This window comes from Geotrypetes seraphini, chromosome 13 (genome assembly GCF_902459505.1).
Source record: "Geotrypetes seraphini chromosome 13, aGeoSer1.1, whole genome shotgun sequence".
NCBI classification, from domain to species: Eukaryota; Metazoa; Chordata; class Amphibia; order Gymnophiona; family Dermophiidae; genus Geotrypetes; species Geotrypetes seraphini.
In genome coordinates, this window is record NC_047096.1 from 78,144,337 (window position 1) to 78,168,008 (window position 23,672).

A 23,672-nucleotide genomic window follows, 5' to 3' on the forward strand; every position below is an offset into this window, starting at 1 on the left:
GGCAGCACTAGTGCAGCAGAGAAAAGTTGGAGCCGGGCAAATCCCCAATCCCATTGGTACTGTATTCCTCCAAGAGGAACTTGACAAGGAATTGGCGGTGGAATCTCTTAAAGTTCAGGTGGCAGGGCTCTCTTGCTTCCAGGGCCGAGTGAAGAGAGCTTCACTTGTGGATCCATCTGGACATATTTAGTCTCTTGAAAGGTACCCTAAGACTAAGGCCGCAGATTTGAGTTCTGTTTCCATCATGGAATCTTAATATAGTCTTAGTAGGATTCAACAGAGCTCCATGTAATCCCTTACAGGAAGCCTCCCTCCTGGATCTCTCAGTCAAAGTAGTCTTCTTGTTGCAATTACATCTGCCAGGAAAGTCTCAGAATTGCAGGCCCTGTTGTGCAGAAAGCCATTCCTCACAGAAACAGATGTGACCTTGCATACAGTTCCCTCCTTAAGAACATAAGCAATGCCTCCACTGGGTCAGACCTGAGGTCCATCGTGCCCAGCAGTGCGCTCACGCGGCGGCCCAACAGGTCCAGGACCTGTGCAGTAATTCTCTATCTATACCCCTGTATCCCTTTTTCCAGCAAGAAATTGTCCAATCCTTTCTTGAACCCCAGTACCGTACTCTGCCCTATTACGCCCTCTGGAAGTGCATTCCAGGTGTCCACCACATGTTGGGTAAAGAAAAACTTCCTAGCATTCGTTCTGAATCTGTCCCCTTTCAACTTTTCCGAATGCCTTCTTGTTCTCTTATTTTTCGAAAGTTTGAAGAATCTGTCCCTCTCTACTCTCTCTATGCCCTTCATGATCTTGTAAGTCTCTATCATATTCCCTCTAAGTCTCCTCTTCTCCAGGGAAGAGAGTCCCAGTTTCTCCAGTCTCTCAGCATATAAAAGGTTTTCCATATCTTTTATCAGACGTGTCGCTCTCCTCTGAACCCTCTCGAGTAGCGCCATATCCTTCTTAAGGTAAGGCGACCAATAATGGACGCAGTACTCCAGATGCGGACGCACCATCGCCCGATACAACGGCAGGATAACTTCTTTCGTTCTGATAGTAATACCCTTCTTGATTATACCTAGCATTCTATTCGCTCTCTTTGCGGCCGCTGCGCACTGTGCCGTCGGCTTCATTGTCATGTCCACTATTACCCCCAAGTCCCTTTCTTGGGTACTCTCTTTCAATAACATCCCTCTTTCAATAACATCAGGTTTCTGCTTCCCACATGTAGTACTTTACATTTCTCAACGTTGAACTTCATCTGCCATCTCGTCGTCCATTCCCCTAGTTTGTTCAAGTCCCTTTGCAATTCTTCGCAATCCTCTTTAGTCTGAGCTCCATTAAATAGTTTTGTGTCGTCCGCAAATTTTATTATCTCACACTTCGTCCCTGTTTCTAGCTCATTTATAAATATATTAAATAGCAGCGGCCCAAGCACCGAGCCCTGTGGGACACCACTCGTGACCCTTCACTCCTACCCTCTGTTTCTTACCTGCCAACCAGTTTCCAATCCATCTATGTACGTCTCCTTCCTCCCTCCTGGCCCCGGCGACCCTCCCCCCCCCGACTCGAACTGGCCAGGAGAGAGCCCAAGCCCTCCTGGCCCCAGCGACTCCCCCGACTCAATCTGGCCAGGAGGGAGCCCAAGCCCTTCTGGCCCCGGCGACCCCCTACCCCCCACCCCCACTACAATATGGGCAGGAGGGATCCCAGGCCCTCCTGCCCTCGACACAACCCCCCCTTCCCCCAACGATCGCCCCCCCAAACGCCTGATCGGCCTCCCCCGCTGACCTGCGACCCCCCCGGCCAACCCCACGTCTCCCCCACCACCACCACCCCCTTCCCCGTACTTTCAGGCCAGCCGGCTGTTTCCGGAATGGGGCCGGATTGGCCCAGGCGTCTGACACCCCGCTCACAGGTGGGGCCTAAGGCGCCTGGGCCAATCAGAATAGGCCCGAGAGCCTTAGGCCCCTCCTGTGGGCGGGGCCTTAGGCACATGGGCCCAACCCGGCCCATGTGCCAAAAGCCCCGCCCACAGGAGGGGCCTAAGGCTCCTGGGCCTATTCTGATTGGCCCAGGCGCCTTAGGCCCCACCTATGGGCGGGGTTTCAGACACCTGGGCCAATCCGTCCCCATTCCGGAGCCGGCTGGCCTGCCGGACGGGTGGGCTTGGCACCTGTCTGTCCGGCCAACATTGAAGGTACGGGGAAGGGAGGTCGGCCGGGGGGGGTCACAGTTCGGTGGGGGAGGCCGATCGGGGGTTCGGTTGTTTGGGGGGGGGGGGATGAGGTCGAGGGCAGGAGGGCCTGGAATCCCTCCTGCCCGTATTGTAGTGGGGGGTCGTTGGGGCCAGGAGGGCTTGGGCTCCCTCCTGGCCAGATTGAGTCGGGGGGGGGTCACCAGGGCCAGGAGGGCTTGGCCTCCCTCCTGGCCAGATCGAGTCGGGGGGGGTCGCTGGGGCCAGGAGGGCTTGGGCTCCCTCCTGGCCCAATCGTACTCAGCGGGGGGGGGGCACAATCGCCGGGGCAAGAGGGCTTGGGCTCCCTCTTGCCCAGATATTGTCGGGGGTGCTGCGGCTGCCGCGGGGCAAGAGAGCTTGGGCTCCCTCTTGCACCAATGTCGTCGGGGGGTGCCGCGGGTGACCGGGGCAGGGGGGCTTGGGTTCCCTCCTGCCTCGATGTTGTGTGTGTGTGTGGAGGGGGGGGGTTGGTGCGGATTCTGTAACCGGTGTTTTTGACAGACACTGGTTACAAAATCCAGCTTTTAGGAGAAGGACTGGCTCCTCCTTCGCCTAAAAGCTCTTGTGTTGGATGTTTTGGGCTTATGCGTTTGTTTGGTTCATTATGGGGTATAAGTGTAGACATCCTTTGGGTACAAGTGTAGACGTAGTGGTGATCTGGGCGTTTAAACAGCTGAATGTAGAGGCAGGCCATTATCAAAACAAGGACGTTTGTTTTGGTTATGGACACTTTCCCTGCTTCTGCTTTCAACGTTTAAGGCCTTAGTCCAAAAAGGGACTTAGACGGTTTTTTTGATTATGCCCCTCCACGAGTATATACGAGGATCATTTTTTTATATTAACAGAAATTAGAGGAAATACAGAATAGCTCTTTTCCCTATGAAATTGTCAATGCACCCAGTGCTAGACAAAAATATAAAGAACACAGTAGATAAAGACCATATGGACTACTTTATTTATTTAATTATTTTAGGTATTTATATACCACCTATCAAGGTTATCTAGGCAGTTTACAATCAGGTGCTCAAGCATTTTCCCTATCTGTCCTGGTGGGCTCACAATCTATCTAACGTACCTGGGGAATGGAGGACTGAGTGACTTGCCCAGGGTCACAAGGAGCAGCACGGGGTTTGAACCCACAACCCTCAGGGTGTGCCAATCCTGCGCCACTCCTTCCTATCCATACAAACTACTAATCTATGCCTTTCTCTCCCTTAGAGATCCTATGTGTTTGTCCCATGTTGTCACTACCACATTTACAAGGATATAGAAGGATATTCTTAGATTCCCTGGAGATTCTCTGCAGAACCTCAGAACAGTATCTTCTGGTTTATATTCATTTTTGGGTTGCTGCGATGAAGGATGTTAGTTCTGTAGCATGAAATGATTTTATAATTCTGATATGATCTTAAAATATGCAGCATGATATAGTTAATGTTGCTGGGGTTATGAATTTTGAATTATTGCCTCACTCAATAGATCATTTATTCTGAGGGACTTAAAGTAAAAATGATATGGTTTTACAATTCTGCTTGGAGTTAAAGTATATTAATTTATTGGATTTAAAAGTGAATTTCTGATGTGGTCTTTGAGCCAGCACAGCCATCTGTTCAGAAAGGTGTTAAATGCCCCATTCAATAGAACACAAAAGAAAGGACTGAGCCATCTTCCTTCAGAAAGTGTTAAGTACCTGTCCAGGGTGGTTAACAGGATGAAAGCCAGAAGACCAAATTCATCTCTGAACTACCCCAGTCTGAACAATAGACGCTCATTTTTGTGTTAAATGCACCTATTACAAAAGAAAGGCCTGAGCCAATCACCTTCAGAAAGTGTTACCCCATAATAGAAGGTGTATCAGTGGAACAGTCTGCAAGATCAAACAGGAGCCCTTCGCACCAAATTCATCTCTGGACTACAAGATCAACAGAAGCTTTTCCCACACCATTTTAAGCTACTCAAAGAATATTTGATCAGATGACCTCATCTACCTAAGAACAGACAGATTCACACCAAGCAGCAAGGACAAGTAACAATACTCTGTATTGGATCATCCTTTTAAGCCATTGTGATTCAATCATAACACCACCTGGGAACAGAAAAAAAAGCTAAACTGCTATGCATCCTGGGTCCAGAGACCTAGGATTATATTTTTTGAACAGGTCTCAACCCTATAAATATGAAGTGGAATCCTTTCTAACGAGGGGAAGATGCTCTTTCCTCTCCCTCTGGAACCAGCCTGGATCAAGTTACAATTTTTCTTCTCCCTGGATCACCATGTTGTTTCTCTAGGCTATGCGGCCTCTGCTCCATTTTAAGGACTATTCACATTGGGAGTAAATTTGATCCTTTAACCTTAAAGAAATTTTGTCTAGTGTATTTCTATTAATTCTTTGCTTAAAGATCCTATCTGTAATTGCTTCTACCAGTTTGATTGTAATTTTATACTAGCTCTAAAAAGAAAATAAACCTTCAGTTTGCTTATAAATGTTCCGAATCTTAGCCTTTGAATAAATATTCATATTATATATTTAATTATGGTTACAGAGCTAAGTTTTAATCAAGCAGGCTAACGTTCCCCAAATTAATATTGCTTTATAAGTTATATTCTTCTCTTCGAGAGCAAGATAGCTTATTGGTAGAGTTCCATCCATTTAATAATAAATTTTAGTAACAGTTCTGGTAACATATTGGGGACTAGGTGATTGCGAAGGGCTTACATTAACATCATATTTTCATGACTCAGCATACCTGGAACCCTGGAGCGCAGAAAGTATAGAAATTTGCCGTTTTTTGAATGCATAATAGCTCGTTTTATGAACTCCACCACAGACTGACATCGGTCCTCAAACTTTGGGTGACACCATAGGCTGAAGGTTCCTGCCAAAAAAGTGGAAACAAAACTCCAAATCCATCAAAAAGTAAAACTAAAAACAAAAGCTAGAATCCAGGAAAAAACTTGAATAGGAAACATAATATATTCTTCCAATACTGTTCTGCCCATCTGACCCCTGGACCAAGTACCAGTACCAAGACCCCACCCCTTCCCACACACAGCTTTACCAAGAGACCTCATTCCTGCCCTGCAGTAACCACTTACTATTCCAGTATTGAGATCCATACACACACAGGCACAACTTTGCCAGTACTTCTGCCCTGAGGTACCTCCTGCTATTGATCCAATACCAAGACCCTCTCTGTTCTCCCCACACACACAAGCTCTGCCAATACACTTCACTCATGCTATTCCAATCCTAAGATCCTCACTATCCCCACAGCTCTGCAGGACCCTCTGCTATTCCTTTACCGAGACCCTCTTCCTCCTGCTCACAGAACTCTGTTACTATAATAATAAACTCCCTTCCCACACATACACAGGAGAAATTAGGTTCTTACCTGCTAATTTACTTTCTTTTAGCTTCTCCAGACCAGTAGAGGTTAACTTTACGATTGGTATATATCTAATCATGACCAGCAGGTGGAGACTGAAAACAAAACTTTGGGACAGTATATCCTAGCCCCTCCTCTCTATTTCCCTCAGTCTGCCGAATAGCCAAGCAGAACCAAGAACTGGAAAACAACAGAGAGAAAAAACAATACTCCGAAAGGAGTAACAAATAACATACCCAAAAATGCTGTTGGAAAATGCAGAGGAGAAATTCCCGAAGGAAGAAGGTCCCCACAGCTCGCCAGCTAAGCCAGCCGAGCCACAGCCGCTGTTCTTCAATACTCCCCGGCCCTAGAAAAATACTAGAACCCGCAGCAAAAACCAAAAACTGCCCGCGCAACAGCCCCAACAACAACAACAACAGACAGGGTGGGGACCTCTACTGGTCTGGAGAAGCTAAAAGAAAGTAAATTAGCAGGTAAGAACCTAATTTCTCCTTCTTTAGCACTCTCCAGACCAGTAGAGGTTAACTTTACGATTGGGACGTACCAAAGCAGTCCCCTCACGGGCGGGACCCCCGAAGGGCCGATACCAGTACACGTTCACCGAACACCGCGTCCCGACGCGCCTGAACATCTACCCGATAATGCCGAACAAAAGAATGCAAGGAGGACCAAACCGCAGCCTTACAAATATCCACCGGAGGCACAAGCGACGACTCAGCCCAAGAAGCCGCCTGACCCCTAGTGGAATGAGCCTTGAGAAACTCCGGAACCGGCTTCTGACTCAGAAGATAAGCGGAAGCAATCATCTCCTTGATCCAGCGCGCAATAGTAGCCTTAGAAGCGCCAGCCCCCCGCCGAGGACCCGCCAGAAGCACAAAGAGATGATCGGAGCTCCGAAACTCCCGGGTCCGCTGCACATAAGCATGGAGGACCCGACCGACATCCAACTTGCGCAGCTGTCGTTGCTCAGAAGAACCCTCCCGACTACCCAAGACCGGGAGGACCACCGATTGATTGACATGAAAAGGAGAAACTACCTTCGGCAGAAAGGAAGGAACAGGCCGCAAAACAACCCGCTCCTTCGAAAACTCCAGGAAGGGAGCCCTACAAGAAAAAGCCTGTAGCTCCGACACCCGTCTAGCGGAAGTAATGGCCACCAAAAAGACCGACTTCAGCGTAAGGTCCTTCAACGAACAGCCATCCAACGGCTCGAAAGGAGGGCGCACTAGAACAGAGAGAACCAGATTGAGATCCCAAGAGGGAACCGAGGGCCTTATGGGAGGCCTGAGCAACTTGGCCGCCCTAAGAAAGCGAATCACATCAGGAATGGCTGACAAACGCTGACCTGTCACCAGCCCCCGAAAAGCCGACAGGGCCGCCAGATGAACCCGAAGAGAAGACCAGGCCAGGCCCCTATCCAGGCCATCCTGCAAAAACTCTAGAATGTTAGGTAGAGAAGCGCGAAAGGAGACCACTCCCCGCGCTCGGCACCATTCCTCAAAAAGACGCCAAACCCGTACATAAGCCCGAGAGGTAGAAAGCCTCCGGGACCCCAAAAGTGTAGAGATCACCTTGTCGGAATATCCCTTCTTACTCAGGCGGCCCCTTTCAAGAGCCAAGCCGTAAGACAAAAGGGAGACGGGTCGAACATGGGAATGGGACCCTGCGTCAGAAGATCGCACCCGAGAGGCAGAGGAAGAGGATCCGCCACCAGATGCCTCACCAGATCCGCATACCACGGACGACGAGGCCAATCCGGAGCCACCAAAACCACCAGCCCCGGATGGCGAACAACGCGAAGCAGTACTCTGCCCACTAATGGCCAAGGAGGGAACACATACAACAGCCCCTCCGTTGGCCACGGTTGGACCAGAGCAACCAGACCCTCGGCCAGACCGTCCCTGCGACGACTGAAGAAGCGGGGTACTTTGGCGTTGCCACTTGTAGCCAACAGATCTATCAGGGGCTGCCCCCAAGCACGCACTAGCAACTGAAACGCCTCGGCGCCGAGACACCACTCTCCCGGATCCAAGAAGTGACGACTGAGGAAGTCCGCCTGAACGTTTTCTACCCCGGCAATGTGAGAGGCCGAGAGGTCCAGAAGATGCGACTCCGCCCAAACCATGAGCCGAGCCGCCTCCTGCGCCACCAGAGTGCTCTTGGTGCCCCCCTGACGATTGACATAAGCCACCGCCGTGGCATTGTCCGACAGGACTCTGACCGACTTGCCCAACAAAAGGGAGTGGAAAGCCAACAGCGCCAGCCGGACCGCCCTGGTCTCCAACACGTTGATCGACCAGGAGGCCTCCTCCGTGGACCAGGTTCCCTGAGCTGAGTGACCCAGGCACTGGGCCCCCCAACCCAGGAGACTCGCATCCGTAAGGAGCACCGTCCACTGCGGAAGATCCAGACCCACCCCCTGAACTAGGTGAGGGGTCCGGAGCCACCAACGCAGACTGCAGCGCGCCAAGCCTCGCAGGGGAACCGGAACATCCATCCCGTGCCTCTGGGGAGACCACCTCCGGAGCAGAGCATACTGGAGAGGACGCATGTGGGCCCGCGCCCACCTCACCACGTCCAGGGACGCCGCCATCGACCCCAGGACCTGGAGGAAATCTCGCGCCCGAGGACACCGGGACGCCAAAAGCAGGCGAATCTGAGACTGCAATTTGCTCACCCGGGCCTCTGGGAGGAAGACCTTCCCCAAGGAGGTGTCGAACAGCACCCCGAGGTACTCCAGACGCTGAGCCGGAACCAACCGACTCTTGGAAAGGTTGACCACCCAGCCCAGCGACCGGAGAAACTCCACCACCCGAGCCGTAACCCGGGAGCTTTCCTGCAACGACTTGGCCCGAATTAACCAGTCGTCCAGGTAGGGGTGTACCAGGATGCCCTCCGACCGCAAGGCTGCCGCGACGACCACCATCACCTTGGTGAACGTCCGGGGAGCCGTGGCCAGCCCAAAGGGAAGCGCACAGAACTGATAGTGCCGACCCAAGATCGCAAAGCGCAGGAAACGCTGATGAGAGGCCCGAATAGGAACATGCAAGTAGGCCTCCGTCAGATCGAGAGAAGTGAGAAACTCCCCCGGCTGAACCGCCAGAATGACCGACCGCAGCGTTTCCATACGGAAAGAGGGAACCTTGAGAGCCCTGTTGACCCCTTTCAAATCGAGGATGGGCCGAAAAGTCCCCTCCTTCTTGGGCACCACAAAGTAAATGGAGTACCTGCCCGTGCCCCACTCCGGGGGGGGCACCGGAACTACTGCCCTGAGATCTAGCAAGCGCTGAAGGGTCTGGCGAAACGCCAGCGTCTTCCCAGGAGTCTGACATGGAGAAGCGAGGAAAAAAATCCGGCAGAGAGCGGGCGAACTCCAGGGCATAACCGTCCCGCACCACCTCCAGGACCCACTGATCGGACGTGATCTCGGCCCATTTGGGAAAAAAGTCGCGCAGCCGGGCCCCCACCGGAACCAAGGGGGGCGCCGGCAAGGCGTCATTGTGCAGGACGGGAAGCGGGGGAACCGGCGGAGGGATTCCCTGCCCCCCGACGGGCCCCCCGAAAGGGCTGCATGCGCTGGAAGAACCGACCCCGGGAAAACCCCGGAGACTGGAAAGAAGCAGCCCCACGCCCAGGGCGATACTTGCGAAATTCCCGCAAACGCCCCCGGGCCGCACCACCCCGAGACGCCGGGCGGGCACGGTCCTCCGGCAAACGGGGAACTTTCGAGTCCGACAGAGTCTGAATCAACTTATCCAAGTCCTCTCCAAATAAAAACGACCCCCGAAAGGGAAATTTAGTAAGCTTAGCTTTGGACGCAGCATCCGCCGCCCAAGCGCGCAGCCACAACACACGCCTTGCGGCCACGCCAAAAGCCATGGACTTAGCCGAGATCCGCACCAAGTCATACAGAGCATCCGAGAGGAATGAGGCAGCCATCTCAATCTTCGCTACCTCCTGATCCACCAGAGACCAGTCGTCAGACTCTCGATCCAAGACCCGCTCCGCCCACCGAAACACGGCGCGAGCGACCAGTCCCCCACAAATAGCCGCCTGGACCCCAAAGGCAGAGACTTGAAAATTTTGCTTAAGGATGGTCTCCAATTTGCGCTCCTCAGAGTCCCGCAAGGCAGAACCGCCCTCAACAGGCACGGTATGCCGCTTGGAAATAGCCGAGACCACCGCATCCACGACTGGCGAAGCTAACGTAGCCCGATCCCCTTCAGGAATGGGATACAGGCGAGCCATGCTGCGCGCCAGCCGAAACGGCGTCTCCGGCGTTTTCCACTGCTCAAGAATAATATCCCGAATATCCTGATGCATAGGAAAAGAGCGGGAAACGGACCGGATCCCTCGTAACAGAGGGTCCCCCACACGCGGAGTCTCCGGCGGCGCGTCCTCAAAACGCAAAGCCGAAGAAACCTGTTGAATAAGGTCAGGCAGCTCATCTCTCTGAAAAAGGCGCACCACGGACGCCTCGTCACTGGAGAACGGGAAACCCGACAACCCGCCGCCAGCTTCCGTCCCCTCCAGAGGGTCCTGGAAATCCTCAGAAGGGTCCAGGTCCTCCTCCAGACCGACACGTTCCTCCGACCACAAATCCTCGTCCCACGACACCCGCGGACGCTTGGACAAGAGAGGCGGCGGAGGGGACGTCACGTCGAACGAGAGAGGCAAAGCCGCAGGGAGCGCGGAGGAAACCCCACCCCCCGAGACCCCCTGGGCGCAACCGGGACCCCCAGCCGCCTGAAAATAGGCTTTGCATAATGAAAAGAAAAAATCAGGGGAAAAACCCCCCGAGGGTCCCAAGGGACTCCCTGCCACAGCAGGGGACCCAGCAGAAACCTGCCCCTGCATAGTCAAAACAGGGGGAAGGTCACCTGAGGTGGAAGACAAAATGGAGGGGCCAGACAGAGAAGATGGCGGATTTCCCGCCAAAAAAGCTCCCTCCATAGCCTGAAGCGGCTGAGAAACCTGAATAGTCTCAGCCGCTAAAGCAGGCAAGCCGGCATCAGCTGTCAAAAAATCAGCTGAGAGGGAATCCTTCGGGGAATCCCTCCATGGGCGGTTGTGGAAGACCGGGCTTCCCCACTGCTCCAAGCCGACTCGCGAGGCACCATCGGCGGGGAGCTCTGGGCGCCTGCAGCCGCTGCCGACGGAGCTCCACCACCTCACCGACCCAAACCGCCGAGTTCAGGCCGGCCGCGAGTGCCTCGCGGCTGGACTAAAATTGTGGCCTACTCCCCCGGAGAAGGGCACAATTGCTCCATACGCGACCTAGCTATAAAAAAGTGCTGGTTACATGAAAAAATACAGTAAAATACAGTTTTCTTAAAGGGAAACAACCCTTCAGACCAGCACTACCTCAGGATTTTTTTTTTTTTTTTTTTTTTTTACAGAACAGACTCCACAGGCTCTCGAAGCAATATGCCTTGCTTGATTTAGGGGGCAAGGCTTACTGCTGAGGCTCCTCTAAAAAAATATGGGGAGGTGGAGGAAGTGGGGGGAGGGACCCCGCTCGTGACCCGCCGGGTTTGACACCCCCGAGGTCGGACGAACCCCCAAACAGAGTCCGTCCAAGCTCCGTCCGGCTAAAAACAGGGACAATAAACCCCTAAACAAATTCCAACAGCCCTACCAAGGGAGATGGGTACAGATCACTCAACACCTGCTGGAGACTGAAAGAAGACTGAGGGAAATAGAGAGGAGGGGCTAGGATATACTGTCCCAAAGTTTTGTTTTCAGTCTCCACCTGCTGGTCATGATTAGATATATACCAATCGTAAAGTTAACCTCTACTGGTCTGGAGAGTGCTAAAGAAGCTCCGTTAACACCCTCTTATTTCAGTACTAAACCTTTGGAGCACTATTACTGAAAATACTATCAACTCTAAAAGTCAATTCTACAGAGCCACTGCAAGGTAGTAAATCTCTACAGAATTGTTGCATGGGTAAATGAGCTAGAGCAGTGGTCTCAAATTCACGGCCCGCCAGATATTATTTTGTGGCCCTTTATGGAAAACTTTGTGGGGTGTTGGTGATGGTGGTAAGAGGGAGTGAGGGTCCCTCCTGCTATCTTGAAGGTATGGGGGATGGCAGGCGCAAATGGGCGTCCCTCCTGCTGTCTTATATTGAAGGTACGAGGGGGTTGTCAGGGGGGCTTGGCAGGAGGAATGTTTGTTTTTTTGGGGGGGGATTTAGACACAGCTCTTGTACAGCTGTACCCATTAAAAGAAAAAACTAAATGATCAAGGATTTCCTTGCTGACTCCAAAAGCAGGAGCTAGCAGGGGAAACCTCGATTCAGCTAGGCCTGCAGCCAGGTTTGAGCTGTCTTAAAGCCTTACTTTCCTGTCAGTGCCTGAGCCAATCAGTAAGACCCATCAAGAAAGTAAGGCTATGACAGCTCAGACCCTGCCATTAAACGTTTGCATGGGAAATGACTGCTTTCCCTTCTGCGCATTACAGGGAGTGCTCATTAGAATACTAAATGAGCTTCTTGTAATGTATTAGCATAGAATTCTCAGTGGCTGCTATGACAAATCAGTAGCAGTCATGAAAAACCCTTTTGTGCATCGACAGGACAGTTTTCTGTGTCAGTAAGAGTGCTTTTAACGATTCTTACTGCCACAGAGGGCTTTAGAGCATCGGGGCCTTGGTACACATCATTTAAATGCCCCACATACTTGACACTTGTTCAATCTCATTCAACAGCCTTAGCAGTGTTAAGCATAAGAATTTCCCATTGTTAGCACCAGAACACTCACCTCTGTAGTGCTCCATTCTTGTGTGGTGGGTTATGCCCTGTGAACGGAAGCTGAGGCTCAAAATGTAACGAGGGTCTGAGCTATCACGCACCAGGAATGATCCATCTGGCTTCCCTTTTAGTTTCATTTCTGCATCTTCCCAGTTCATGGGTCCCCAGTACCAGCCACACTGTAAAGTAAGAGGATAGCTGCTATCAATGCATAGGGGGAAAAAGAAAAGAGAGTCATAGACACGAGATAAGAAAGAGCTAAAATTCAACAGGCATGGAATGAGATGCAGGAGCAAACAATCCTCCACCATGCATATACAGATCCTACCTTCTCTAGTTCTCTTAAGCTGGCTGCAAAGCTGCTGGAATCCGGCCGGTATAGGGGACATTGCAGCTGCTGCACAGGTTGACCTGGAACAACCTCTGTCTGCCTACTAGGAATGACTCTGGGAAATGCATCTGTATGGAATGAAAACCAACATAAGTATGGAATAATGTGTACACTACAGTTTTAACTTCACAGGACCCTAAACAGAACACACAAATACATGGTAGAGCATTTAGTGCTGAGAGCTGGGTAAATCCCTGGGCACTAAAGCTGAGCTGACCTGTATTGTGAGGCGGAGGAGGTGGAGGAAGAGGGAAAGACTGAAGAGAACAGCCCATCGGACCCACAAGCACAGATGGAGTCTGTGTCCCACTAATATCATCTGTAAGAGGGAAAAAGGGAAGATGAGAGACAGTGACTGGGAAGGCGGAGAACTTACACAGGTCCAGCATCCAAGGAAATTACTATAAAGTAAGAGACCAAAGTATTACAGACTCTTCAGCAGACTCAAAGAGTGGCCCTTTACCCAAGAAGAAAAAAAAGGAAGCAGAGCAGAATGACATTAAACACATGCCAATACTCCAGAAGAAAAGGGAGGACGAGAGAGGATTCAGCAGATGAATAACAAAATGGTTACAAGCTATGTAGTTCACTTTGCTTCAAGGGTGAATCTCTTTCTGACACTGATTATATGATTCTGGGTCAATTGTTTTTCCTACTCCTGATTAATTACTGTTGTTCTGTGCAGCCCCTCCTTTTTGCCTCTGGTCTTTCACAGTTTAGGTAACTTGTCCTTTGTCCTTTTTTTATTGATTGTTCTGCAAAACTTTGTGCAAATAATGTTAGCCACCTTGATAGTTTGCATGGAATGTGCAAGTTATAAATCTTGCAAATACATAATATATCATCTGACATTCTCAGGCTGATATAACAGATCCTACCTATGCTCATATCCACAGCAGATGTGATTTTGCATATTATGAACTGACAGGGAAGAAAAGAGTCATATAGATGGTGTGAATCCTGACAATGCTAAGTTCTGCTTACATAAAGAGTTTGCTTGCAGCAGAGAGCAGAAGCCATGGAGCTACCATTCTTTACAAGAGTTGAACATCACCAGCTCACTCTCAAGCAGTATGAGAGCCTTCAGAACTAAGCAAACTAGCCAAGTACAGTACCTAGGAGACTCAGACTCCTGCGGGGTGGAGGTGGTGGCGTAGGAGGGTGTCGAGAGGCCAATCCTTGCTGAGAGATGTCCACATCCACCAATGATACTGTTTCACCTGCAGATCAAGAGAGTGGAAATTACTGCAGTCAGAAAGGGGAAAAAATTAAGCAGGATTTCCATACTGAAATTTCATCTTTCATTTTGCAAACCAAGTACTGTACTTTCCTCAATGCTTCACCTATATTCTTTGAAACATTTTTTTTCCTTGTAACAGAGAAGCAACCTCAAGGCTCAATCAGGCTGAATTAGTTATGGTCCCAAAATATTCCCTCCCTCTTCCTGACAGGCACACAATCCAGCTGGAAAAGAAATTAATCTGTCCCTGACATTCATAGTAGCCTAATGAGCTAATAATTTTGCTATTTTGTAGATGGGATTTAAAGTATTTGCTATTGACTGCATCTTATTCATACTTTTAGCACACTTTCCAAAAACTTGATTAGTTCAGGCTTCACTTGACTCCAAGGACTCTGAACTTATTAATAACAGAAAAGGCTCCTATCTCACTTCTAGAAACCCCTAGACCCAATATGCATCCTCTCCCATTTTCAATCTAAGCAATTCCTAAAGATACTTCTGTAGTGTTCCTTTACTCAACTGAGGAAAACTGGTAGTAAAAATGAACATTACTTGCATCATAGAGCGTATTTTACCCGGGATCAGCTGAACAAATCTGAATATAGTGGGTCACCGGATTATCAAAAATGTTCCCGGAATATCCATTCCTTTATCCATGCTTTTTGGTCCTGCCCTAAACTAAGGCGTTTTGGAGGAAAATTGAGAATTATGTGGCGCACCTTTTGCAGAGTCCTTGTCTTTGCTCATGGCCGGTTTGTTATTGGATAAATATGAAGCTTTTCACCTCCCTCAGAGGGGTGCCCATCTTTTTATGCGGAAAGTAGCATTATTGGGTAAGAGGGAAATTTTGGCAGTCTGGGTAGGTGAGCAGCTGCCTTCTTTTTGGGCGTGGAGGAACCGTTTGCATGCTTTGTTGTTACTGGAGCGTGGAATGGCTCGATCCACGCCTAGGAAAAAAAAGTTTTTCCTTCATGTGTGGAGGCCGTACATTCTTTCTTTATCTCATAGGATATTTTGAATGGGCTTTAAAGGTGGCTTTGTGCTTTTTTATTGTTTGCTGTTACCAGTGAGCCTCATCCGTCTTGCTTGCTGTTTTTTGTGGGGTTTTCTCTCTGTTTTTCTTGTTTCCCTTTCTTCCTGTAGTTTTCTCTATTTCCTTTGTTTCCTATGATGCAATTGGAGAGGGGTTTGGGGGTGGGGGGGAGTTTGGCTATTCTTGATTATTCTCATGTTTATTGGATGGATATCTTGTCTTGTTTCTTTGAAAGAGTGACTTGGAGGGATTGGTTTGGGGACTTCTTTGTTTTCTGTGTTTTTGGCGTTGAGTCTTTTATACTGGGCCTCACTGCTTTTGCTTCTGGGGGTTGGGGAGGGGGAGGGGGAGGGGGTGAGTGCTATGGGGTGAAAAAGAAACACGAGTGCCACAATTTGTTTTGTACGGTTTACTTTATTGTTGGTTTTCTGTTGTACTCAATAAAACTTTTTTGAACATAAAAATGAACATTACTAAATTGAAGTTTCAAAATCTGTATGCAGGTTGGGGGGGGGGCTGTTTCTCCCAAATATAAGAACTTACAATTTGCCATGTTTATTTTGACAATCGAAGGCTTGGCTTATGAAATCCCAAGACTAAACACCATTTGAAGATTCTTGAAACCTTGGCACCCAAATTTCATATTACATGTTTCATCGGCATTGTTGCCTCTAAGTTGAAGAGGAGGTGGTAAAACTGTGTGTGTGTGGGGGGGGGGAAATAAACCTGGAGCATTTGGTAGCAATATAGAAATCATAAGTAGTAGTAAGAACATAAGCAGTGCCTCCACTGGGTCAGACCAGGGGTCCATCATGCCCAGCAGTCCGCTCACGCGGCGGCCCATCAGGTACAGGACTTGTATAGTAATTCTCTTTCTATACCCTTTCTTTCTCTTTTTCCTTCAGGAAATTGTCTAATCCCTTCTTGAACCCCAATATCGTACTCTGCCCTATCACACCCTGTGGAAGCGCAAACAAGGCGTCCACCACCCTTTGGGTGAAGAAGAACTTCCTAGCATTGGTTCTGAATCTTTCTCCTCTTAATTTTTCCGAATGCCCTCTCATTTTTGTAGTTTTTGAAAGTTTGAAGAATCTGTCCCTCTCCACTTTCTCTATGCCCTTCATGATCTTGTAGGTCTCTATCATGTCCCCTCTAAGTCTCCGCTTTTCAAGGGAAAAGAGCCCCAGTTTTTCTAATCTTTCAGCAAATGAAAGGTTATTCATACCTTTTATCAATCGTGTTGCTCTTTTCTGAACCCTCTCGAGTATTGCCATATCCTTCTTAAGGTACGGCAACCAATATTGGACACAGTACTCCAGGTGCGGGCGCACCATTGCCCGATACAACGGCAGGATAACTTCTTTTGTTCTGGTTGCAATACATTTCTTGATAATACCTAGCATTCTATTCGCCTTCTTAGAGGCCGCTGCGCACTGTGCCGACGGCTTCATTGTCTTGTCCACTATTACCCCCAAGTCCTTTTCTTGGGTGCTTTCACCCATTACCAACTCTCCCATCATATAGCTGTATTTTGGGTTTCTGTTTCCTACATGCAAGACTTTGTATTTCTCTACATTAAACTTCATCTGCCATCTCGTCACCCATTCTCCTAGTTTGTTCAGGTAGGTCCCTTTGTAAATCTTTACAGTCCTCTTTACTCCTAACTCCACTAAACAGTTTGGTGTCGTCTGCAAATTTTATTACTTCGTCCCTGTTTCTAGATCATTTATAAATACATTGAACAGCAACGATCCGAGTACCGATCCCTGCGGAACACCACTCGTGACCCTCCTCCAGTCCGAGTAATGGCCCTTCACTCCAACCCTTTGCTTTCTACCCGCCAACCAATTTTTGATCCATCTATGTACGTCTCCTTCCACCCCATGGTTCTTCAGTTTCCATAGTAGGCGTTCATGGGGTACCTTGTCAAAGGCTTTTTGGAAATCTAAGTATACGATGTCTATGGGGTCCCCTTTGTCCATCCGTTTGTTAATTCCTTCGAAGAAGTGCAATAGGTTCGTTAGGCACGATCTTCACTTGCAGAAGCCATGTTGGCTTGTTTTCATCAGATTATTCCTTTCTAGATGCTCATTGATGCTGTCTTTTATCAGCACTTCCGCCATCTTCCCCGGAACCAAAGTCAAACTTACTGGTCTGTAGCTCCCCAGGTCACCTCTCGATCCTTTTTTAAAGATGGGCATAACATTACCTATTTTCCAATCCTCCGGGATCATGCCTGTTTTCAGGGATATACCGTATTTTCACGCATAAAACGAGCTCGTTATACACGATTTTAGAAACCGAGCATAACCATGCGCGTTATATGCGTGAGCGCGTTGTACAAATTTTTTTTTTTACATAGTTCCCCCCCCGACGTCCGATTCATCCCCCTGCCCCACCCCGAAGGACCGCTCGCACCCCCCCCCCCGACGTCCGATTCATCCCCGCACGGAGAAGCTGCCTACCGTTGGTTCCCGATGCCAGTGAGCCCTGCTGCTTCCTCTGCCGGCGGTCCCGCCCCTTCTCTGAGCCCTGCGCTGCTTCCTCTGCCGCGGTCCCGCCCCTTCTCTGATGTCAGAGAAAGGGTGGGACCGCCGGCAGAGGAAGCAGCGCTGGGCTCAGAGAAGCGGCGGGACCGCCGGCAGAGGAAGCAGCAGGGCTCACTGGCATCGGGAACCAACGGTCCTTCAGGGTGGGGGGACAAAAGGAGAGTCGGGACGAGAGGAGACTCGGGGCAGAGGGCAGGGCGGCGAAAGGAGAGTTAGGACGAGAGGAGACTCAGGGCAGAGGGCAGGGCGGCGAAAGGAGAGTCAGGACGAGAGGAGACTCGGGGCAGAGGGCAGGGCGGCAAAAGGAGAGTCTGGACGAGAGGAGACTCAGGGCAGAGGGCAGGGCGGCGAAAGGAGAGTCGGGACGAGAGGAGACTCGGGCAGGGCGGCGAAAGGAGAGTTGGGACGAGAGGAGACTCGGGGCAGAGGGCAGGGCGGCGAAAGGAGTCGGGATGAGAGGAGATTCGGGGCAGAGGGCAGGGCGACGAGAGGAGAGTCGGGACGGCAGAAGGAGATTTAAATTCATGGAGCAGCATGCGCGGTATACGCGTGTGTGCGGTATATAATAATTTCTTTACATAAATTTAGGTTTCCCGCGCGCTATACCCATGTGCGTGTTTTACACGGGTGCGCGGTATATGCGTGAAAATACGGTATTACAAATCTGCTGTAGTAGTTCTGCTATTTCCTCCTTTAGTTCTTTCCATACCCTAGGGTGGATTCCGTCCGGGCCCGGAGATTTGGCAGTTTTTAATCTATCCATCTGCTTGCGTACGTCTTCAAGGCTTACCTCCATGGATGTTAATTTTTCTGCTTGATCTCCCTTGAAGATTTTTTCAGGTTCCGACACGTTGGATGTGTTCTCTTTTGTAAATACTGACGAAAAGAACATGTTTAGTCTATCCGCCACTTCTTTTTCCTCCTTCACCACTCCTTTCCTATCTCCATCATCCAGCGGTCCCACCTCCTCCCTTGCCGGCTGCTTGCCTTTAACATATCTGAAGAACAGTTTGAAATTTTGTGCTTCCCTGGCTAGCCTCTTTTCATATTCTCTTTTTGCTCTTCTAACCATGAGGTGACATTCTTTTTGATGCTTCCTGTGCTCTTTCCAGTTCTCCTCGTTTTTGTCCTTTTTCCATTTCTGGAATGAATTCTTCTTATCTCCTATCGCTTTCTTTACTTCTTTAGTTATCCATACCGGGTCTTTTGTTCAGCTCTTTTTGCATTCTTTTCTAAATCTGGGGATATACAGATTTTGCACCTCGCTCACCATGTCCTTGAATAAAGACCAGGCTTGTTCTACAGTCTGCAATTTTTTTGAGCTGTTCCTAAGTTTCTTCCTTACCATTACTCTCATCGCTTCGTAGTTTCCTTTCTTGAAGTTAAAAGTTGTCGCTATGGTTCTCTTTCCCTTCGATATTCCTACTTCAACTTTGAACTTGATCATATTGTGATCGCTGTTTCCCAACGGTCCCACTACTTCCACTTCCTCTGCAGGTCCTCTTAGCCCATTAAGAATTAGATCCAGGGTGGATTTCACTCTCGTCGGTTCTTTGACAAGTTGTTCCATGAAGCAGTCCTGTATAGCGTCCAGGAATCCAGTCTCCCTAGCGTATTGTGAGTTTCCAAGACTCCAGTCTATCCCGGGATAGTTGAAGTCTCCCATAACAATCGTGATACCACTTTTGCAATCTCACATCATCTCGGCTTTCATTTCTTCATCGTTTGCTTCGGTTTGCCCAGGTGGACGATAGTACAGGTCCATTTTTCCTTCCCGGTATTTTAACCCATACTGATTCCAATTTGTTGGTCGTCGCCACTGTGTCCACTCTGGTCGAGTGTATGTTTTCCTTTAAGTATAGGGCTATTCCTCCTCCTTTCTGACCTGACCTGTCTTTGCGATGGAGTTTGTATCCCGGCAGTGCTATGTCCCATTTGTTTTCTTCATTCCACCATGTTTCAGAGACCCCAATGATGTCTAGGTTCTCTTTTTTGGCCGTGACTTCCAATTCTCCCATTTTATTCCTTAGGCTCCTTGCATTAGTATACATGCAATTTAAGTCCTGGTATTTTTCTGTCTTCATTTTCTTTTCCTGTGCTACGATCTTCTTATCATCCTCTTCTTGATTTGTCAACTCTTGTTTTTTGCCCACTGTGTCTTCCCGGCATTTTTCCCTCTCAGTATCTTCACGGGATACCTTCTTCCGAATCATCGACACTTGGTTGACTGTCGGCTTTCCCCTTCTTCTTAGTTTAAAGCCTGCTCAATTCCACTCCTGACGTTGTTTGCTAGAAGTCTAGTTCCTGCCGCACTCAAGTGCAGTCCATCTCTCCTGAAGAGCTTGCTCTTGCCCCAAAACGTTGTCCAGATCCTCACGAAGTGGAACCCCTCTTCCTCACACCATCTCCTCATCCATGCATTTATTGACTGTAGTTCCGTCTGCCTCTTTACATCTGCCCTCGGTACTGGTAGGATCTCTGAAAACGCTATCTTCTGAGTCCTCATCTTCAACTTCCTTCCCAGAATCTTGAATTGTTCGATCAGTGGATTTCTACTATAGTCTCTCCTGCTGACATCATTTGTCCCGATGTGGATCATCACTGTAGTCTCTTCTGTCTCTACTCCTTCCAGGATTTTTTCAATTTTGTCGACGATGTCTTTTGCTCTTAAGAACATAAGAACATAAGAACATAAGAAATGCCATCTCCGGATCAGACCTTCGGTCCATCAAGTCCGGCGATCCGCACACGCGGAGGCCCTGCCAGGTGTACACCTGTCGTAATTTATAGTCCACCATATCCTTACATGCCTCTCTTAAGGAGATATGCATCTAGTTTGCTCTTGAAGCCTAGGACGGTCGATTCCGCAATAATCTCATCTGGGAGGGCATTCCAGGTGTCAACCACTCTCTGAGTGAAGCAGAACTTCCTGACATTAGTCCTGAACCTGTCCCCCCTTAGCTTCATTACATGTCCTCTAGTCCGTGTCAAATTGGACAATGTAAATAATCTTCTCTGCTCTATTTTGTCGATTCCTTTCAGTATTTTGAAGGTCTCGATCATATCCCCACGCAGTCTCCTTTTCTCAAGGGAGAACAATCCTAGTGTTATAAGTCTGTCCTCGTATTCCAGTTTCTCCATACCCTTCACCAGTTTTGTTGCTCGTCTCTGCACCCTCTCCAGCAGTTTTATATCCTTCTTTAGGTAGGGAGACCAATGTTGGACGCAGTATTCCAAGTGTGGTCTGACCATTGCCCTATAAAGCGGCATTATAACTTTCTCCGATCTACTCAAGATTCCTTTCTTTATTATGCCCAACATTCTATTTGCCTTCTTTGCCGCTGCCGCGCATTGTGCCGACGGCTTTATGGTCCTATCTATCAGTACACCCAGGTCCTTTTCTTGTTCACTCTTCCCCAGAGTTGCACCTGACATTGTATACTCGTATTCCTTATTCTTATTGCCTAAATGCATTACCTTGCATTTCTCCACATTGAACTTCATCTGCCATTTCTCCGCCCATGTTTCTAACCGACACAAGTCGCTCTGGAGTTTCTCTCTATCCTCATGCGATCTGATCGCCCGGCATAGTTTTGTATCGTCTGCAAACTTGATGATCTCACTGGATGTTCCTTCCTCCAGATCATTGATATAAATATTAAAAAGGATCGGCCCAAGTACCGAGCCCTGGGGTACACCACTAGTCACTTTCTCCCAGTCGGAGAACTTCCCATTTATGCCCACTCTCTGCTTTCGGTTTTCCAGCCATTTGCCTATCCATCTTTGTATATCCCCCTCTATGCCATGGCTTTGTAGTTTCCTGAGAAGTCTTTCGTGTGGAACTTTATCGAACGCTTTCTGGAAGTCCAAGTATATTATGTCCACCAGCTTCCCACTATCAATTTGCTCGTTCACGGTCTCAAAAAATTGGAGTAAATTCGTCAAACATGATTTCCCTTTCCTGAATCCGTGTTGACTGGGTTTCATCAAGTCGTGTGCGTCCAAGTGCCGGACCATGCTATCCTTGATCAGTGCTTCAACCATCTTGCCGGGGACAGACGTAAGACTCACAGGTCTATAGTTGCCCGGTTCCCCTCTCGATCCTTTTTTGAAAATTGGGGTGACGTTCGCTATCCTCCAGTCGTCCGGTATCTGTCCAGTTCTGATTGTCAGGTTTGCAAGTTTTTGCAATAACTCTCCGATTTCAACCTTCAATTCCTTTAAGACTCTCGGGTGAATTTCATCCGGTCCAGGGGATTTGTCACTTTTAAGTTTGTCGATCTGATAGTATATCTGGTCTAAGTCCACTTCAACTGTGGTGAGGCTGTCTTCTATTTCTCCTGCAAACACTTTCTCCGCTTCAGGTATTGTTGAGGTGTCCTCCTTCGTAAAGACGGACGCAAAGAAGGAATTTAGTTTGTCTGCGATTTGTTTATCTTCCTTGATGTACCCTTTTCTTCCCTGGTCGTCCAAGGGTCCGACTGCCTCTTTTGCAGGTTTTTTCCCTTTCACGTATCTAAAGAAGGGCTTGAAGTTTTTGGCCTCCTGGGCTATTTTTTCCTCATATTCCTGTTTTGCATCCCTCACCGCCTTGTGACATTTCTTCTGATCATCTTTATGTTTGTTCCAGGCTTCGGTTGTCTTTATGTATTTCCATTTTTTGAAAGAGTCCTTCTTTTCTTTTATGGCTTCCTTCACCTGTTTGGTAAGCCATGCCGGTTCTCTTTTGCTCTTTGATCTCCGATCTTTGGAAATCCTCGGAATGTAGAGATCTTGTGCTTCTGTGATAGTATTTTTCAGTAGGGACCATGCCTGATCTACCGTTTCAAGTTTGTCCACCTTCTTTTCGAGTCGTTTTTCTACCATGGCTCTCATGCTATCGTATTTACCCTTTTTAAAGTTCAATGTGGTGGTTAAGGTTTTGGCATGTTTCCCTTTCCCGATGTCAAGTTTAAAGTTAATTACATTGTGATCACTCGTTCCCAGTGGAACCATGACTTCCACTACTGTTATCGGTCCCGTGAGGCCATTTAGGACCAAGTCCAAGGTGGCGTTGCCTCTTGTCGGCTCTTTTACCATTTGTTCCAGGAAGCAATCCCCTCTTCCTCCTGCTATGTGGCTATCTACTTGCCTTAGGATTGAGTCTCCCTCTAGGATTGCAGACTTCCCCTTCTTCAGTTTTCACTCTGGTCACAGGTCTATGTCTTCGGTGTAGTAGTAATTATGTGGGATTTGGAATGCATAATAAATGTAAAATAATACATTCATTGTAATCTAACTATTTCATTGTATAATTACATCAGGCCGCAACAAAAAGATTTTACTTATTACTGTACATGCTAGGGAGGCAATTGGCAAATAGCGTAGCTGGTTTTAAGAAAGATTTGAACAATTTTCTGGAGGAAAAATCCATATTCTGTTTTGAGAAAGACATAGAGGAAGCTACTGCTTGCCCTGGATCAGTAGCATGGAAAGTTGCTACTCCTTGACTTCTGTACACCTGACCTCCTGCTTTACATGGAACGCCGACATCACCTTCGCCAGAAAAGAGGAAATCTTACACGGAGACACTCTCAATTCCATAATTCTGAGGAATGGTTCTCTTCATGACAGGGCCTGGAGCTCTGAAACTCTTCTAGCTGAAACGATGGCAACCACAAAAACTTTACTGTGAGGTCCATCAACATGACCTGAATGTAAAAGGCTCATACGGAGCCTTACTCAGGGCCCTCAACACAAGGTTCCATGATGGACAAGCTGTACACACTGGCAGATGTAACTGTACTTCTCCCTTCAAGAACCTGTAAATGTCATGGTGAGAGGCTAGAGAACCTCTCTCCAAACGAGTTCAAAAAAGAGGAAAGGCTGGCCACCTGAAACTTTAAGTAACTGACCACCAAGCCCTTTTCCAGGCCTTGAAGGAAAGAAAGGATTGCAGCAATCAGAGCCCTAACCAGCTCTATCTGTTGCTCCGAACACCAGAGTTGAAATGATTTCCAGACCCTAGCATAAGCCACTTTTGTCACTGGCTTCTTGGAGTGAAGGAGAGTAGCTATGACCACCTCAGAGTATCCT

The 23,672-nt window shown here is 48.6% G+C and overlaps 1 protein-coding gene across 2 annotated transcripts in view; it reads right to left on the bottom strand.

Moving 5' to 3' along the window:
- The window catches only part of SOCS7 (suppressor of cytokine signaling 7), a 65,182-nt gene that overhangs the window by 23,725 nt on the left and 17,785 nt on the right, over positions 1–23,672 (bottom strand). The window contains exons 3-7 of one of the 2 annotated variants that reach the window (XM_033918769.1): positions 13,888–13,992; positions 12,990–13,091; positions 12,710–12,840; positions 12,392–12,560; positions 4,985–5,113 (exon numbers count right to left, since the gene is read on the bottom strand). In XM_033918769.1, coding sequence (XP_033774660.1) covers positions 4,985–5,113; positions 12,392–12,560; positions 12,710–12,840; positions 12,990–13,091; positions 13,888–13,992 — 636 coding nt within the window. The remainder of the gene's footprint in view (positions 1–4,984; positions 5,114–12,391; positions 12,561–12,709; positions 12,841–12,989; positions 13,092–13,887; positions 13,993–23,672) is intronic. The other variant, XM_033918770.1, reaches the window with a different exon arrangement.